The following is an 18410-nucleotide window of genomic DNA, read 5'->3' on the forward strand; positions in this document are numbered from 1 at the left end:
AATGTGAGGCACCAGAGTACGTGAGAAAGTCATATCCCACTCTCCACTCAACTGTGGAGAATGTTCTGACCGTTGGCTAGATCTGGGTAGGGGCTTAAAGTTTACCAGCCTGTATTGTCCTTGGCTGGTGCCTTAGTTTGAGCAGGACCCCTGGGCCCAAATATCATAATGTTCTACTTGTAGGTTTCTAGGACCCTCTGGATCCTTCTACTTTGCTATTCTCCCATGCTTCTCTCATTTAGAGTCAATTAGGGCCATTTTAGAGGCTTCCTGGTAGAGTGTTTGATAATTTCTATGAATAAACATCTCTATTAGGAGAACAGCTAACTCAGATGCCTACCTCTGTGGCAGGTGAAATCTGAATAAGGACTGTGGCAGCCCTGTGCTGCTGTTCACTCTGCTTCTAGCCCCTGCTGTATTTAAAGAGCAATCTTTAAAGACTGGTGATACAGGACAGCCAAGGCTACACAGAGAAACTCTGTCTCAAAAAGCCAAAACATAAAAAATAAAGAATAAAGACTGGTAATATAGTTCAGTGGTAGAGCATGTACCTGGGCATGGCCTTATATTTGATCCCAGATCCCCAGAAACAAAATAAGAAGAAACTATCACTCTGAAGGAAAGGATCAGGCAGCCAGGGTTGGTGGTGCCCTCCTGGTATCCCAGCTCTCGGGAGGTCGAGGCAGGTGGATCGCTGTGAGTGTCAGACCAGCCTGGTCTAAAGCAAGTCCAGAACGGCCAAGGCTACACAGAGAAACCTTGTTTTAAAAAATGAACAAAGAAAATAAAAATAAAAAATAAAATAAATAAAAATAAAAATAAAGAAAGAAAAAGAAAAGGATTAGGCAATAGCAGATGAAGGTAATTTTAATATGTCTGTTCTTTATGAAATTATATTCTGAAGCCAGGCAAAAATTCTAGCACTTAATGAGGCTAAGAGGATGTACAAAGTTGAGTTTACATATTGAGATCCCTTCTCAAAAAACAAGGAAAGAGCTGGGTGTGCTATCACACACTTTTAAGGCAGAGGCAGGTGAATCGAAGCCAGCTGGGTCTACAAAGAGAGTTCTAGGACTGCCAGGACTATAAGAGAAAAAATTCTTTGTTACAGTTTAAGAAAATAAATGGAAAAATAAATAGAGCAAATCCCCCCTTTAAATTTTATTTTTATTTCTCTTTAATTATCTGTATGTGTTTGCGTGGAGGGATATGCACATGAGTGCAGGTGTTTAAGGAGACTAGAAGTGCTGTCTCCCCTGGAGCTGGAGTTACAGGCAGTCTGAGCCAGCTGAGATGGCACTGTGAATTGAATTCAGGTTCTTTGGAAGAGCAGTGCATGCTCCACTTTATTTTATTTTATTGTTTTGTTTTGTTTTTTGAGACAGGGTTTCTCTGTGTAGCCTTGGTTGTCCCGGACTCACTTTGTAGACCAGGCTGGCCTTGAACTCACAGCGATCTGCCTGCCTTTGCCTCCTGAGTGCTGGGATTAAAGGTGTGAGCCACGCCTGGCTTATGTGTAGTATTATTAAAAGGCAAAATGTACTGTTCAAAATCTATAGACTGAATTTGAGTTGGGATTTTCTTTTTAATTTACCTTTTCACTTTGAGAGATTATTATGATTCCATAGTTTAAAGCCCTGAAAAAAAGGGTAAAATCTAGAAAATTCAGGTCGTGGTAGACCTGTTGTTGCAAGTCTTCAGTGGCACTTTAATATATTCCTCCCCTTAGAGAAAAGCAACTCTTAGGCACTTGGTTTTGATCATCCTGCTCAATGGGTAAAGTTCTCTCGTTGGCTTTTAAATACAAGTTGTATAACATGAACTCAGCAAGACTGAGCCGTTAAACTTAGCAAGTTTAATTTTTAAGTTCTACAGAGGGATCTGGTCTCTCTCCACATGAAGTCACCTTTCGTCCTTTGATGTAATTTTTTTGTGGATCATAATCACCTTGCTGCTTAGTGCTGTGGCTTTAATTGCATCTCTGGGTTGGTCTGTTTATAAATATGTTTCACCTAGCTGTCTCCATAACAGGAATCCTACCCATCTTCCTCACCAATATGGTTTGTGGACTCTGATGACCCAAATCTGACATCAGTTCTGGAACGCCTAGAAGATACTAAGAGCAACAATTCGGTAAGGAGATGAAACAGTCTTTCCTTTTTCCTTCTTATGGTCTTGTACATAGAAATTAAGTATTTAAGAGGTAATATGATAAAACTTCCCATATTAAAACTTACACCATTTATTTCTTATTCCTGATTTTTTTCCATCCCTTCTTAAATCATGAGATAAGTTGTTACAGTATGTTTAATAGTTATAATTTTAGGAAGGTTAGAGACTATAGCTTTTGGGGTCTAACTCCCTCTTTTCACACACACAGTGTATATTTATATTAGGAATCGAGGTTCTGCCCCTCCCTCTTTGAGACAGGATTTCTCTCTGTAGACCTGGCTGTCCTCAAACTCAGAGAGATCCACCTGCCTCTGCCTCCCTGAGTTCTGGGATTACAGGCCTGCGCCACCACTATCCTGTGCCTGTGCCCTGCAAGGTTCTGTTTTTCCTTTCGTTCTAACCATTAAACAAAGCAGAGATTTTTGATAGACTGTGGCAAAGGTGAGGGAGAACAAAGGAGGAAGATAGGCCAGTGTAGCTGTGAGGGGAGGGACTCCAGGACAGCATTAGGGTTAGTGTTAGGGGTTCCTTTGCTGACCAGGGCCTCAAGCCTGCAGTTAGGTCGCATTTGTTTGTTTGCTTGTGCTTTGATACTTAGTAGTCCCCCTGTCCACACATTTCAAGACTCCCAGTTAAACAGCGATAACAGGCTCCATATTAAATAACTTTAAAAGCTGTTTACTTCCGGTTTGTGTGTGTGGACCTTGAGTAACCCGGAAAGCAGTGCTTGTCTGGGGTAAAGGAGGCTGCTGTGTGAAAGTACCTTTTGGGGCTGGAGAGATGGCGCAGGAGCGTAGAGCACTGCGGCTTTTGCAGAGGAACGCAGGTCAGTTCCCAGCACCAAGTTCAACAGCTTACAGCTCCTTGGTCTCCACAGGCACTGTACTAAGGTGTACAAACACACCCACAATTAACAATAAAAGTCTAGTAAAAAGGATCTTTTCACTTTTTCAAATATTAAAAATATTTATTCTTGATTGTAAACTTCTGAGTACACATTATGAGACAACTAGTACGTGTAGATAAATGAAAAGAAGACATTTAATGATCATATAATTTTCTACCTAATATAACCACTGTTGACATATGGATACTTTCTGCCAGCTTTTTCTTTGCTAGCAAAATACATATACGGTTTCATATGTCTTTAAATAGTTAGGTTCATAGTCTGCAGTCGTACATCCATTTTGACCTTACTGTATTTTTCCATGGTGTTATTAAATCCTTATGGAAAATAATTGTTCTTTGTAGATGTCTTTTTTTTTTTTTTTAAATAACCCCTCCCCTTTCCCCTCCTCCCCCCGAGACACGGTTTCTCTGTGTAGCCTTGGCTGTCCTGGGCTTGCTTTATAGAGTAGGCTGGCCTCGAACTCACAACAATCCACCTACTTCTGCCTCCCTGAGTGCTGGGATTACAGGTGAAAAATACCCCTCTTAAACCTCTATAAACTGTAAAGAAACCAGTTGGGGAGAAACAATTAAATTCATTTGTTGAAGTATATTTTATAAAAATCTTTAGTGCCCCAAATGCAGCTTATTACAAGATAGAAAATACAGTGATAGTTTATTGATGATTACAACAAAAATTAAGCACATAGGAATAAACTTAAATATGGGAGACTTATATGAAGAAAAGTACAAAATTTTGCACAGTAGGATGTAATAATTTAGATAAGTGTTCCTGGCTGGGCAGACAGATATCTGAGATGTTACAAACGCCTCTTATCTCCATGTCCTTAGTTATAAATCTAATGCAATGTCACTGAAAATGACTTATGTATTTATTTTGGTTTTTAAAGACAGAATCTTGCTGTGTAGTTCAGGTTGGCCTGGAACTTGCAAACCTTTTGCCTCATACTTTTCAGTACTGGTATTATAGGCTGTGTCACTATGCCTAGCAACCAACAGAGTTGTTTCTGATATTGACAGAATGACTTGTAAGAATAAATAATAACATACAAAAAATTTTAAAGGTACAAGATTTGTCCAAACAGATAAAATAAAAATTGAATATTGGGACTAGACCAGCAAACAATAAAAGTTTAGAAACAGTCATGCAAATGACAATTTAGAATAAGCAAAGCTGCTATTTTAACTCAAGAAGGCTTTCTCTATAGATAATTTTAGAACTGACCATTTAGGAAAGTTAGACTTTGGCTTGTCAGACAGAATAAATTATAGATGTTTTAAACATGCTCTTAAAATACAAAAATTCTGGGGCTATTGAAGTAGCCAGCAGATGAAGGCACTTGCCTGTGAGATTGATGACCTGAGTTCAAGTCCCAGGGCCCGCATAGGGGACGGAGAAACTAACTCCACAGTTGTTCTCTGACTTCCACATTGTGTCGTGGTACATGTCATCCCCCATCAACTCCCCAACCTCCATAAGTCTAAAAAAATTCTGAAAAAAAAATGAACATAAGTTTGAAAAGTTAGTAAAAGTGTTTAAATCTTCAGAGCCATGAAAGTAGGAGTTAATTAAGAAGCCAGACAAGTACATGTTGATATCTCCAGCAGACTGGTCATGGGAAAGAGAGAGAGAGAGAGAGCCCTCTCGCTGTTCCTCCTTAAATTGCTTATCAGCCAGGCCTGGTGCCACAGATCCCTAATGCCAGCTACTTTGGAGTTAAGGCATGGAGTTGGCAAGTTCAAGGCCAGTCTGGTGAACCAGATTGAGATCCTGTCTCAAAAGGGTTGAAACTATGACTCAGTGGGAGAGCGTTCACCTACCTCATGCAGGCTCCTAGGCATAAATCTTGGTACCAAAAAACAAACAAACAAACAAACAAACCTGTCAAATTAAATGGAATAGGACTTAACATTGGACCTAATTATAGAAAGTAAATGTGTTTACCTGAAGGAAAAACATGTTTTCACTCTTATCTATAGCCTCTGCCAGTTTGAAAATAGTTCTTTTGTTTTGATTTTTTAACTTATTTATTATAGTATAGATTCTGCCATTGTGTTGACGTTTATTTCTTAGTTGTCTAATCCAGTGGTTCCTTTTTAAATACCCAATTGGATTTTTCTGGAGCTGAAATATTCTTCCATCAACATGTATTACTTAATACCCACCAATACAGAGCTGGTTAAAAATTTTAAAATGTGTATAGCTGAATACTCCACTATAGTAAAAAAAAGAATGCAGACAGCCTTTCCCCATATTACACATAGGACCTTCCATGATATAAGTAAAAAACAAGGCATAGGCTATTGTGTAATCAGTCCTCTGCTGTGTACAGTGTTGTAAATATATACTAGTTCTGTCTTGGCTGTTCTTGCCCTCTCCCTCCCTCTGGTAAAGGTAGGAAGCTGTTATCAGAACACAGAGAAATACTTTTAAGAATATTGATTGGCTTCTCTGTGAAGCTCTGTGATAAGTGATGTGTATTCAAAGACAAGGAGTGTCTGTCCTGTGCAAATTGATAACTTAGTAGGGGCTTCTATGGGACCACTATTCTCTATTTCTTACTGTCTTGTCTTGGTCTCCTCTGAGGTGCTCTTCCTTGGTATGTCTCTTTATTATCTTTTTATTCTGTGCTTTCTCTGTGCAAACTCTTTTACTCTCATTACTTGAGTCATACTTTATTTATTGCAGAGATACCTAAATCTGTATCTCAAAATTTATCTTCGGAGTTTGAAACCCACTTATGTATATATAGAGCCTCTGTGTCCAGGGGATCCTGCTGGATGTGCCATGGGATGTGATTACCAGTTTACATTTGTCTCCATCAGCCCATTGTGTTTCCCCTCATTAATTATCTTCGTGAACAGGAAATAATGATACTGGTCATCTGTGCCTGGCCCTGGGAATTTACGAGTTCTTTTTTATGGTTCTGTTCCCCAAACCATGTACCAAAAACTTGTCCATTTACGTTCTAAAAAATTTAGTCCCCCTTAAGTTTCTTCCACAGTCCCTGAAGAGGAAGAGAGTGTTAAAAATTAACCTTGTGGATGATGTGCTCCCTGTTTTTCCTGTTGCGTGGTATGATCCCATCACACTGCTGCCGCCTACAGCACCCCTGCAGGGTCCTATGCCAGGAGTCCAGGGCAGGGTTGTGTCCTGGTCACCCTGTCTCATCTTACTATGTACTTAAATATCTAGATGGAAAACAAATCCTTAGAGGTGGGCCCTTTGCTTCCTTTTAAGCACGAGGAGGTTTGTTTGATATAATTTAGTTTAGCCTTCCTCGTGTCCACTTGGTCCTTCATTCATTGTGGAAGGGCTTGTTCTTTGCTGGGTTTAACCCATTCTAATCCTGTTTCTGTTTTCTTAGTCCTCCATAAACCTGCTTCTTCTTCATGTCTTTTCTTGGTCAGAGACACTGAGCTAACTGTTCCTGCCCAGTGAAGTAAGTTACCTTATCAGCTCCCATCTGAGTCTAAGCATTGCTTATCTTCTATGTTGGGGAGAAGCCCTGAATAATGAAAAGTATGTTTGCACATAGTTTGCCTTGTTTACTTCCTTAAAGTAAATAATACCTAAAACATTTTAAAAGTAGAAATTTAAAGAGGTATTCTAATATGGCAGTTTCCTAATGATTTTTTTTCCTTTTCTTTTGGAGAGGCTTAATTTTAATTTACTCCTTACTGTCATGAGACAGCCTTCATTTCCCTGTTTTACAGATGGGGAGACTAAAGCAAGGGGCTTAGATAGACAATGTTATTTATTCCAGGGCTTGGTCTACTAGGTCACATTTGTCTCTGTAGTTTTAAACAAATATGGCTGTTGCATATGTAATTTTATAATCCATATGCAACACCTTCTTTAGGTTTTTTTTAAAATTTTGAGTCTTAGAGTGCATTAATGCTCTCTTGTATAAAGCTGCAAGTTTTTAAGATGTTAGCAACGAGACACTAAACAGTGTCTGAACCTTCTGTGCCTTTTTGTTGGTGTTTTCTGCTAGAGACCATGTTGAAAGGACATACTAAGCTGTAGTAACTTTTAAAAAATAGTGATTTTCTTATCCCAGCAGCTCTAAAATGTATTAGAGACTGTTCCTCCATCCTTAGGCAGCAGCTGAGCAGGAGCACACGCTCTCAGTTCCTTCTGGATTGATAACAGTAGTTGTAGCATTGTTCAATGTCTCCCAAGGGCTCCTTAACATAATGCTTATTTACTGAAATGTGTTTTGTAGCTTCGTCAGCAGTTGAAGTGGTTGATATGTGAACTCTGCAGATTATATAACCTTCCTAAGCACCTGGATGTTGAGATGCTAGATCAACCACTACCCACGGGTCAGGTAAAGTAAACATTCTCTAGTGTTGAAGAGCTGAAATCAATTGTCTTAAAAGTTAAACTAGGATAATATAAAATTATTATACAACGTATTTGGAAGTTAGTTTTTTGTTCCTAATAAATTTAAATGCCTTGCTGTAGGTCCTAAAACAGCCTTTTTTTATTTCCTGGAGTTGCTTGTATTTTACTATGATAGGTGAGTCCTTGCTCATTGACCCCATCATTTTGGTTTTTGTTAAAATTTCTGATTTCTGTGTTTCTTCTTTGATTGTTTGCTTGTTTAGTCAGTTACCTTCCCTTGACATACCATGTCCATAAATCTGTGTGTGCTTCTTCAGGTCTAATGCAAAGTTACCTCTCCTAAGCCAAGGACATTTTCACCAGTTCAACAGTCACTCATCTAGTTAGCTATTAGTTGCTGGTGACTTTTTATTATAACAGATGAAGGCTTAGTTTCTTATACCACCTACTTAACCACCCACTATTTAGTCATGAGCAATCAGTTTGCCATCAGGACTTTGTGGAGCCATGTTTTCTGTTACGGCATTTCCTTACTTATGGCATCTTGTATTTCTCAGTGTCCTTTTTATAGTAATATTTCTTGGTTTATAAAAGTTAACATTCTCTTCCTGTGATCCTCTCTCTTTGGAGTTGTTGGCTTTTCTGCGTTAGTCTTTATGAGTTGTTCTCTGGGCTGGCTGTACAGTTGTTACCTCTAGATTTTTCTTGTCTGCTCTCCTAGAGTGAATTTATTGATACCTGGGTCTCATGTCGTTTCTATTGGCTTACCTTTTCTTGTTTGTCTTTATTATATTGTCAGGTAAAAGCCAAAGCATGAAGGAATGGCATATTTTCTGAGTTAGCTTTTGAAAACTCTACTTTAGAGTTAGGGTTTTAGAACAAGCCCACACTGTTTTTGAAACTTGGTTCTGCTTGCTACCTTAAGTGCATGGGTTCTTATCCCTCTAGTCGTTGCTCATTTGCACAAAGTAGTTTGACAGCACTGTGGGTATTCTAAAGCGTGGTCAGTGAGGTGCATGTGAATTGGGACTTCCTTAATGTCAACTGCTGTTATATTCTGTTTTACTCAAGGTTTGATTGAATTCATACATCTAGGCTGAAATTTCTGCCTCAGAATTTCAAAGACTGTGCTGTTGCCTTGTAGCCAGTGGTGTTGCTGAAGCTGATGGCATCCGCAATCTTATTTGTGTTTTATGAAGCTTCTCTGGAGACTTCAGAGAGTCTTGCTTCCCTCGGTGTAAGGAAACACTACAACAGTGTCCTTAACGTAGGGCCTTTTCCTTTCATTGTGCTAGGCATTCAGTCAGGGGTATTCCTTTTCAAGGTGAGTCTTGAATTTTGTTATATTTTTGTGTGTTAGCTTTGCTTTTTCATTTTATTTTGGAGTTTATTAATTGGGCTTCAATTTTGATTTTGTCTTTTAGAGACAAGGTCTTGTGTACTTCGGTGTAGCCTCAAAAACCATGTGTAGCTGAGGCTGGTGATCCTCTTAACTCTACATCCTGAATGCTAGAATTACAGGATTGTGCTATCACGTTTGGCTGCTTTTAGATTCAGACCTTTTAGCTTGAGTCTTTACATCTTTTGTATTACATTCTTTTTCCTAATTTATCATGTTTTCATTTGTGTGTGGATGTGTACGTGTTGGTGGCACTTTTGTGGAAGTCAGAGAAGAACTTGCAGGAATTGTTTCTCTCCTTGTACCATCCAGTCCCAGAATCAAGCCCAGGTGGTCAGGCTTGGCAGCAGGCACCTTTATCCACTGAGACACTTTACTTTTTCTTTTAAAATCTTGCTGTTCTTTCAACTTTTTACTATTTTACACAGACAGTAATAACTTTAAAAGGTTTTTAAAAAGCGTGTATTTTTAGTGAGTATGAGTGTTTTGCCTACATGTATGTACGTGTGCCACATGTGTGTAGTAAAGGGCTGTTAGAAGTGGGGTTACTGGGAATGGAGTTACAGGTGGGTGCGAGCTGCCATGTGGGTGCTGGGAACCACACCCTAGTCCTCTGCAAGAGCAGCAAGTGCTCTTAACCACTGAGCCATCTTTTGGCCCCTAAGTTTTGTTTTTAGTATGTATCTGTTTACCCCATTTTCTTAAAACTTAATATCTTAGAGCTGGATGTCGTGGTACATGTTTATAGTCTCAGCACTCAGGAGGCTGAGGCAGGATGAATATGACCTTGTTCAGCCAGTCCTACAAATGAAGACCCAGTCTCAAAAACCAAAAAACAGGCTGGGCATGGTGCTGTGTGCCTTTAATCCTGGCACTTGGGAAGTAGACGCAGGCAAATCTCTTGAGTCTGAGTATAGTTGGGGCTATATGGTGAGGCCTTGTCTCAAAATTTCAAAACAAAAAACCTTAACGTCTTAAAATAGTCATTCGTTCTATTGGGTGGGTCGGCTAGGCTTAGCTGGGTGGTGTCTGATGGCTTCATTTGATGACTATTACTGTGTAGTCAGGTGGTGGCACGTTCAGGATAGTATGGCTGTAGACAGCTTGTGTGATCTTTATCCTGAGCAGCCCTTAAAGTGTCCAAGAGGGCTTTTTCCGCTCCTCATGTTTCTCCCCTCCCCCCCCACCCCTTGCGTACATGGCATCATCCTCTAGGGCTTCTTCATATCACTTCTGTTTCTTCAAAGGCCAATCAGAACTCTCCAAGAACACAAGAGGGAAAGTTGCTGGGTGGCCCCCCTCCCCCTAGACAGGGTTTCTCTGTGTAGCTTTGGCTGTGCTAGAACTCACTCTGTAGACCAGGCTAGCCTCGAACTCAGGGATCCACTTGCCTCTGCCTCCTGAGTGCGGGGCTGAAGACATGCACCACCACCACTCCACTTAAGTCACTGGACATTCTTAAGGTTTAACCGTGGAGCAGATCTGTTGGTTAGCGAGTAAAGCATTCTTGAGGCCAGTGCAGGTTGACTGTGGGCTGGGACATCCTGACTTTAAGTGCCAGGTGGTGCATCTCATCCGGAGGGGAGTCATCTCTAGCAGCTCACTGCGAACCTAGCTGAAGAGCTGCCCCTGGGTCTCCCTTCCTCATTGTGTTTGTATTGGTGGTATGGATGCGATAGAATCAGAAGGCAGTGTTTTGTCCTCTTCAGCATCTGTATTTTCTATTTACTCTGTATATTCTCAGTTAAAGAATGTCTTGTTCGGGCTGGAGAGATGGCTCAGTGGTTAAGAGCGCTGCCTGCTCTTCCAAAGGTCCTGAGTTCAATTCCCACCAACCACATGGTAGCTCACAACCATCTGTAACACGATCTGATGCCCTCTTCTGGCCTGCAGGTGTACATGCATGCAGAACACTGTATACATAATAATAAATACATCTTTAAAAAAAAAAAAAAAAAAAAGAATGTCTTGTTCTATATATTGTAAAGCCTGTCCTCAAATCCTTTTGTATTCTATGTTTGTTTATTCGTATTTTGATTTGTTTTGTTTTTTTGGTTTTTTGTTTTTTGGTTTTTTTCGAGACAGGGTTTCTCTGTGTTAGCCTTCGCTGTCCTGGACTTGTATTGTAGACCAGGTTGGCCTCGAACTCACGGGGATCCACCTGCCTCTGCCTCCCGAGTGCTGGGATTAAAGGCCTGCGCCACCACCGCCCGGCTCATATTTTGATTTTTTAAAGATACCTTTCTTCTTTTGCACCAAGTGAAGTGAAGTTCCTTGTAGCCAATACTTGTCATCTCGTGGCTTTAGCTGGGGAATTTATGTTGATCCCAACTACTCTTTCCCCCTACTTTTTCACTCGCTAGTACAGGATAAACAATGGCTCCCATTTCACAGGAGATGATTGCTTGTCAGACAGATGACAGATCTTGCTGGGGAATGCACTGTATTTTAGGGCTGGTGGTTAGCCTGTAGGTTTCCATTTCTGCCTGCTGTTCTTTTGCTGAGTATTTGGTGTCTGAGTCTGGAGCCTCTTCAGGGTGCTTTTTGTAAATGTATCCTTCGTCACTGTTGTCCTCTGACCTTTGCTTGTGAGTTTCGTTGTTCACAGTTCCTGTTTGCAGTTCTCTAATGAAGATGGAGTTTTATTGCTCTTAGTAGACTCATTCCCTTTGTTTTTTAAATTTTTATACCTATACAATGTTTATTCAAGCCAGGTGCAGTGGCTCATGCCTTTAATCCCAGGACTAAGAGAGGCAGAGGCAGGCGGACCTCTGTGAGTTCGAGGCCAGCCTGGTCCACAGAGTGAGTCCAGGACAGCCAAGGCCACACAGAGAAACCCTGTCTCAGAAAAATAAACAAACAAACAAGAAGCCCTGTACCCCCAAAGGCATGGCTTCCAACACATACAATATTTATTCTTTTGTAATTTAGTGGAGACTAAAGAAAGGTGATGATAAAAATGATTTGTTTTGTATCTGTTCAAGTTTTATTTTCTAAAATGTCTTTTTTTTTTTTTTTTAAACTGAAAAGTATATCCAGAACTTGGAAATCTTTTTTCCCTGGGTTTACATAGAAGGACAATGTAGATATCTAAGATAGTTTGTGAGTTATGTAACAAAAATGTCCTGATTTTGATTCATCCTTTGTGTTTTTCTAATAAACATTGTTAGATTAGATATGACTTTTTTTTTTTTTTTTTTTTTTTTGTAACTTAGATTCTAAGGCTGTAGAATGGTTTTGTCTCTTTTTAGGCTCTTGTTTCATTTCTGTGCCAAGGTTATGACTTAGGAAGCTTTGCTGTCTCACCAGCTCTCACCCCCTTTTTTGAGTTTCTCCCTGGCCTGCAACTTACCCAGTAGGCGAGACTGACTGTCCAGCAAGCCTTGGAACTGTCATGTCGGACTTGTACATAGAACCTGAGGATCTGAATTCTGGTCCTTATGTTTACATGGCAAATACTTGGTTTACTGAGCCACCCTCTTCAGATCTTCATAGCTAGCCGTCTTTCTTTTTCTCTGACTTTATACTCCACGTGTGCATACTTGTATATAGTTTAGTGTTGCCTATTTTCGAGCTTTATGTATTTGAATCACAATGTGTATTACATGTTTTCCTTCGCAGTTCCCTTTTCATTTCTGTGTTCATTCGATTGTTCAGATAGACCAGAATATTTTCCCATTTGCCACTTCCCCACCCGCGACTCATTTTGTAGACCAGGCTGGCTTTGAACCTACAGAGAGCCACCTATGTCTGCCTCTCTTGGTGCTGGGATTACAGGCGTGCCCCACTGCGCTTGGCTCCCATTTGCCATTTGAGTGTTGATGGACGGTTAGATTGTTTCTAGGTGTTTGCTTGTTGTTGTTTTGTTTTTCTGTTACGAGGACTCCTACTATGGGTTTCTTGTTAATATTTCTGGATTCCTGTATAGTTACTGCTCTGGGGTCTGTCTTAGGAGTTGTTTGCTAGGATATGAGTGCTTATTTATTCATTTATTTTTAACCCAAGAGTTATCTAGCTGGGTGGTGGTGGCACACGCATGCCTTTAATCCCAGCACTGGGTGGATTGCTGTGAGTTCGAGGCCAGCCTGGTCTACAGAACGAGTCCAGGACAGCCAAGGCTACACAGAGAAACCCTGCTGCCAAAAAAAAAAAAAAAAAAAGTTATCTAGACAGAACTTTACAATATTTTTCACGTGACTGACTTTGGGGATACTTTTGTTTTTATTTGTCAGTAACTGTGAGACTGTGCTATTGGTGTAATTGCTGTTATTGCTTATTGTTATTGTAATTGCTGTTATTTCTCAGGTAGATCCCTAAATAATATGTTCTAGTCTTGTTGTTTCTAGAAAGGTTTGGTTTATGGAGATGTGTATGGTATGCATGGAGAGTGCCTTTTTTTTTTTTTTAAAGTATATAAAGTGTGTTGGTACATAGAATCCCACTGATGTACATAAGAGAGAGCGCGCACGCGCGCGCGCACACACATTTCTGACTGAATAGTCATAGTTACAGAGTTCTAAGTTCTTTGTTGGGTGTCTTCCTAGTTGTTTACATTTTAACCTCTGATATTTATTGCTAGAAATAAAACTCCAACAACTGTGTGATTCCTCTTTCTGTGTATCTCATCTTCTGTCTGAATGCTGGTTTGGTTCCTGGTTAATGTGGACTCCGTTTAGCTTCTCAGTGTTTCCTTGCAGTGTCTGGAGACACTCACTACTCTAAATTCTCTCAGTGCTTGCCACCATTTGTTTCTTTTCCTTTCATTCTCTGGAGGAACATTAGAACTTTGTGTTTGTGTCCTCCTCATCCCTTACATGCTTTTATTTCTAACATCTCAGGCTTGCACGCAATCTCCTTTCTTTTTATTCATGTCTCAGTTTGGTCATTTTCATTATAAATGCTTTGTTCAGAGGAGACTTTTGGATTCTTTGGGCCTTTTACTGTTTTTCTTTTAATGTTTTTATCTCCTGGAACTGTCTTGTCTTTTGTGTAGTAACATTTCCTTGTTTTCTGGGTGTAGTAGCTTCTCAGCTGTTCTATTGATTGCAGTTAGATCCCAGCTCTGTCCTTTTTACTAGTTGTGCATCAGGTCACTATGTGGCTTTATGGTACTTCGTTATTTGCTAATTTATAGGAAAGGTATGGCATCAGTCAGTACCACTTACTTTAAAAAAATGTCTTATTTATTTTATGTATGAGTGCTCTGCCTGCATGTACACCTGCAGGCCAGAAGAGGGCATCAGATCATATTATAGATGGTTGTGAGCCACCATGTGGTTGCTGGGACTTGAACTCAGGATCTCTGGAAGAGCAGACAGTGCTCTTATCCACTGAGCCATCTCTCCAGCCCATGTACCACTTATTGATAGGAGTGTCATAGGGTAATTTTCTCTGTTGTCCAGTGTTTGACCTGTACTCTGCTGAAGCTGGATGATGGGGCTCCTAGGTTTCCCAGCTCCTGACAATGTAATGTTGACTTATAAAAAGATTCAAGCCATCCACGGTGGTGCATGCCTTTAATTCCAGCACTTGGGAGGCAGAGGCAGGTGGATCTCTGTGAGGTCAGCCTGGTCTACAAGGGGGTTCCAGAACAGCCAGGGCTGTTATATAAAGAAACCCTGTCTGAAAAAACAGAAACAAAAAAAAAGAAAAAAAAAAAAAAGAAAAAGAAAAAGAAAAAAAAGGAAAAGATTCTTTTTTTTTCTCTTTGGTTCTAATACCTATAGTTGTTAAGAGGCCATCAGGGTAGATCCGGTTCCCATAGACTAGAGTGATCCTCAAATTAATTGGGACAACCTAGTAGTAGTTGATCCTGTTGTTCCCCGTTGGCTCTCTCGGCCAGGGTGGCTAAACCTTTTTAGCACCAGCAGGATCCATCTGCTTTCTGTCTGTTGTTACCCTGTAGTTGTGGGTCTGTGTACTGTTTTTCTAGGGAGCGATGTTGTTTTTATGCTTGGGCCCTCCCCCCCCCCCAATTTGGTTTTATTTTGAAACAGGCTTTCTACTCACAGCTTGGGCTGGTCCTAGTACTCACTTTGTAGGGTAGGTGACCTTGAGCTCACTGCAGTCCTCCTAAGCACTGGGGCTATAGGCATGAGCCACAGTGCTTTAGTAGGATTTTGAGAAGAAGCCAGCCTGCTTGTTGAAATGAAGGCCTTAGGATTTTCATAAGCTTAATTGGCTTTGTGTTTTTGTCAAATTACTTATCCTTTGGGGAATGACATTGCTCATAAAATGTCAGGAAGGGACTGTTTTGATGGTCACAGACATAGGCTTGAGCTGCGTGTCAGAATCACCTAAAAAAAAAAATTTTTTTTTTTTAAATTTAATTTTGGTGGGGGGTTGTTCGAAACAAGGTTTCTCTGTGTAGCCTTGGCTGTCCTGAACCAGGCTAACCTTGAACTCACGGAGATCTGCTTGCCTCTGCCTTCCTAAGTGTGAGGATTACCTGCGTGCTCCACTGTGCCCGGCTTTAAATTTAATTTTTAAATACTAAAATATAATTATATTGTTACCCTCCTCTCTCCAACACCTCCCATGCACTGGTCTTGCTTTCTTTCAAATTCATAGCCTCTATTTCTTCAATTGTTGTTACACACACGCGCACGCACACACACGCACACACACACACACTCTTCAGTCCATATAACTTGTACGTATTTTTTTTTCAAGGCTGACTATGTGGTTTTGATTAACCAATTGGTGGGCTCGTCTATGGGGAGGATTATTTCTCCTGCTGTTCCATAGTTCCCTGTGGAGGCCCCATGAGAGTTCCCCTTTCTCTGTTAACATCTCCATGGTGTCATTCTTGTTCAGGTCTTACCCAGGCAGCCATGATGGTGAGACTTCATGGCTGTAGCTTCTGTGATATCTCTAGGAGACCAAACCTCACAGCAAATGTTCTTCTCCTTCCTCTGGCTCTTAAAATCTGACCTGCTCCTTATTCTGCAGGTAATTGGTTGTGGTTTTCTGTAATGGTCTCTAACTCTTGCACTAAAATTCATATAAGGACAGATTCTCAGGGATAGGTTCTGAAATTAGCATCTCAAAAATTCTTTTCATCCCTGGTGCACTCAGACTTGTATTTGGGACCTTGAGATTGCTTGCATAGCTATGTTCTTTTTGTTTTTGAGAAGATACCAAAAAATAATTTGGTTTAGAAATGAAGAAAAGGATAAACTACAATAATTTTGGCAACTGCTTGCTTTTCTCGTTTCATCTTTCCTTCAGAAAGGAATAAGTGTTTTAAATGTACAAGGTTTTTCCAGCTCACTGACTGTGAGAGAGTCACATGCTCTGTGATAATGAGTTTTCCTTAAGACTGGTGCTCAGACCATCTAAGAACAGGCACCTTGAGACTGCTTGGATCCTGGTTGGGCTGATTTGATCCTACTTTCTTGATATTAGGTATTCTGAGTCCCACACTAACTATCAATACATTTCCGTATTGGGAGCTGGCAGACTTTGCTCTGGCAGGAGATATCGTGTGCTACTTGTACATGAAGACCCTTTGGAAGTCCCACTTCTGTATGGTGACGAGTGAGCCGTACTTCATGAGAAGTGGTCCACAGTGTCTATTTCATTGCAGTGTACCTGACCGTTTAAAATGCAAGGTGTGTACATTTATAGAAAGATTAAGGCTTTTCATGCTGAAAGGGTAGGTAGATTAAAGAAAGAGTGATTTGAAGCATTTATTATAAGCAGAAGCCTTTGGCCATATACGCATAGCTACATAAATAAAACATTTAAAAAATTAGAATGTCTTTATTTGATTGCCTTTGTTTATTCTTAAGGCATCTACTATATTGGATTAAATCCTATAATGTTAATAAGCTCTGCATATGAGACTACAGTGACAGTGGTTAATAGTGGCCAGTTTCCTGATGTGTTATGTGCAGCGTTGATAATTCTTTCTCTGTTTCAGAATGGGACAACTGAGGAAGTGACTTCAGAAGAGGAGGAAGAGGAGGAGATGGCTGAAGTAGGTATTTATGTAAGAATGCCATTTCATTAGTATCAACACTTTTTCCATCTAATTCTTATTTCTTTATGTGTATATGTGGGGTTGGGTGTTTGTGTTATCTAGTACATGAAGAGATCAAAAGGCATCATGTGGGAGTCTATTCTCTCTTTCCACCACGTGAGTGCAAGGATTGAACTCAAGTCATTAGACTTGAGGTAAGTTCCCTTTTGTGACGAGCCATCCATCCAGCTTGCTCGTCTCTCACGAACATCTCAGTCACTCTCTGGTCTTCTTCTTGAAGTCATGTTAATGTTGAATAACAAAAAGCACTGCGTATTTCAAATGGAGCATACTTTCTAAACTGCCTGCGCTTCTGATTAATAATATGCCTTTGAAGACATTGTTTCATCTGAGGGCAGTAAAATTTGTTTACATTTAGTAATAATATTTAGTTTATAATTTGGATATTTTAAATTTAAAGTTTTGTGTTTACAGCTGGGAACACGCTCAGTCAGTAAAGTGCTTGCTGTGCAAGTATTGAGTACCTGAGTGCAGATTTCCAGCATTCATGTTTTTGTTGTTGTTTTAAAGCTGGGTGCTGCAACTTGCATCTGTAACTCCAGCTTTGGGGAGGTGGAGACAGAAGGATCCCTGTGACTTTTTCAGCCAGCCAATCAGCTAGACCCAGGTTCAGTAAGAGACTCTGTCTGAAAAGATAAGGTAGGGAATAATTGTCCAAGACTTAACATTTGGCCTCCATAGATACATGAACCCAATGTGTGTGTACACACACACACACACACACACACACTAGACAGACAGACACACAATTATATTTGAATGAAAGGAAGATTTGAGGAAATCACAGGGGCTGCTTGCTAGAAGCAGTGACTTTATTTTATTGAAAAACCATTTAAGGGCTTTTCTGTTAGTCTGCTTTGTGCTGCTGGAATTAGAATACCTAAGACCAGGTAATTTATGTTTGCACAGTTTGAGACCTAGGAAGTTTAGGCTTGGGGTACTGTGAGGACTTTTCATGCTGTGTCCTCAAAGGGTAGAAAACAAAAGGGCAGGAGAACATGCTAGCCAAATAGTCTGTTCCACATCCTTTTTAAAGGGCTTGATTCCATTGTAGAGAAAGGAGAGTTGTGCTAATCATCTTTAAAGGCCCTATCTTAAAAATTTGTTTTGCATCTTAATTTTTCATTTTTAATAATTTAATTATTGATATTATTTATTTATTTGTAGCCCCTCTCCTCCAGTCCCACCCTCCTTACCCACACCATCCACAATTGGTTTTTTTGTTTGTTTGTTTTGTTTTGTTTTTTTTAAAGAGACAAGGTTTCTTCTGTGTAGCCCTGGCTGCCCTGGAACTTTGGTCCTGCTCTGCAGACCAGGGTGGCCTCAGGTTATAGTGCCAGGCCACGGTGATGCACATCTTTAATTCCAGCACTTGGGAAGCAGAGGCAGGTAGCATGATTTCCCTCCTGTTGAGTGGGTCTTTAGTCCAGTTAGACAGCTGTTGATGCCACCAACATGTTAGTGCCACTTGCTGCACCTTTTATGCATCTCTTGCCATGATGGGCATTGCAGTTCACAGGTGTCGCACGTAGAGG

The 18410-nt window shown here is 40.3% G+C and overlaps 1 protein-coding gene across 2 annotated transcripts in view; it reads left to right on the top strand.

The window, feature by feature from the left end:
• Positions 1 to 18410, top strand: part of Ube2q2 (ubiquitin conjugating enzyme E2 Q2) — a 58624-nt gene that overhangs the window by 14040 nt on the left and 26174 nt on the right. The window contains exons 2-4 of one of the 2 annotated variants that reach the window (XM_051156483.1): positions 2032 to 2133; positions 7311 to 7415; positions 16756 to 16812. In XM_051156483.1, the coding sequence (XP_051012440.1) occupies positions 2032 to 2133; positions 7311 to 7415; positions 16756 to 16812 (264 nt within the window). The remainder of the gene's footprint in view (positions 1 to 2031; positions 2134 to 7310; positions 7416 to 16755; positions 16813 to 18410) is intronic. The other variant, XM_051156484.1, reaches the window with a different exon arrangement.

The sequence above is a fragment of the Acomys russatus genome, chromosome 14, assembly GCF_903995435.1.
Source record: "Acomys russatus chromosome 14, mAcoRus1.1, whole genome shotgun sequence".
Lineage (NCBI taxonomy): Eukaryota > Metazoa > Chordata > Mammalia > Rodentia > Muridae > Acomys > Acomys russatus.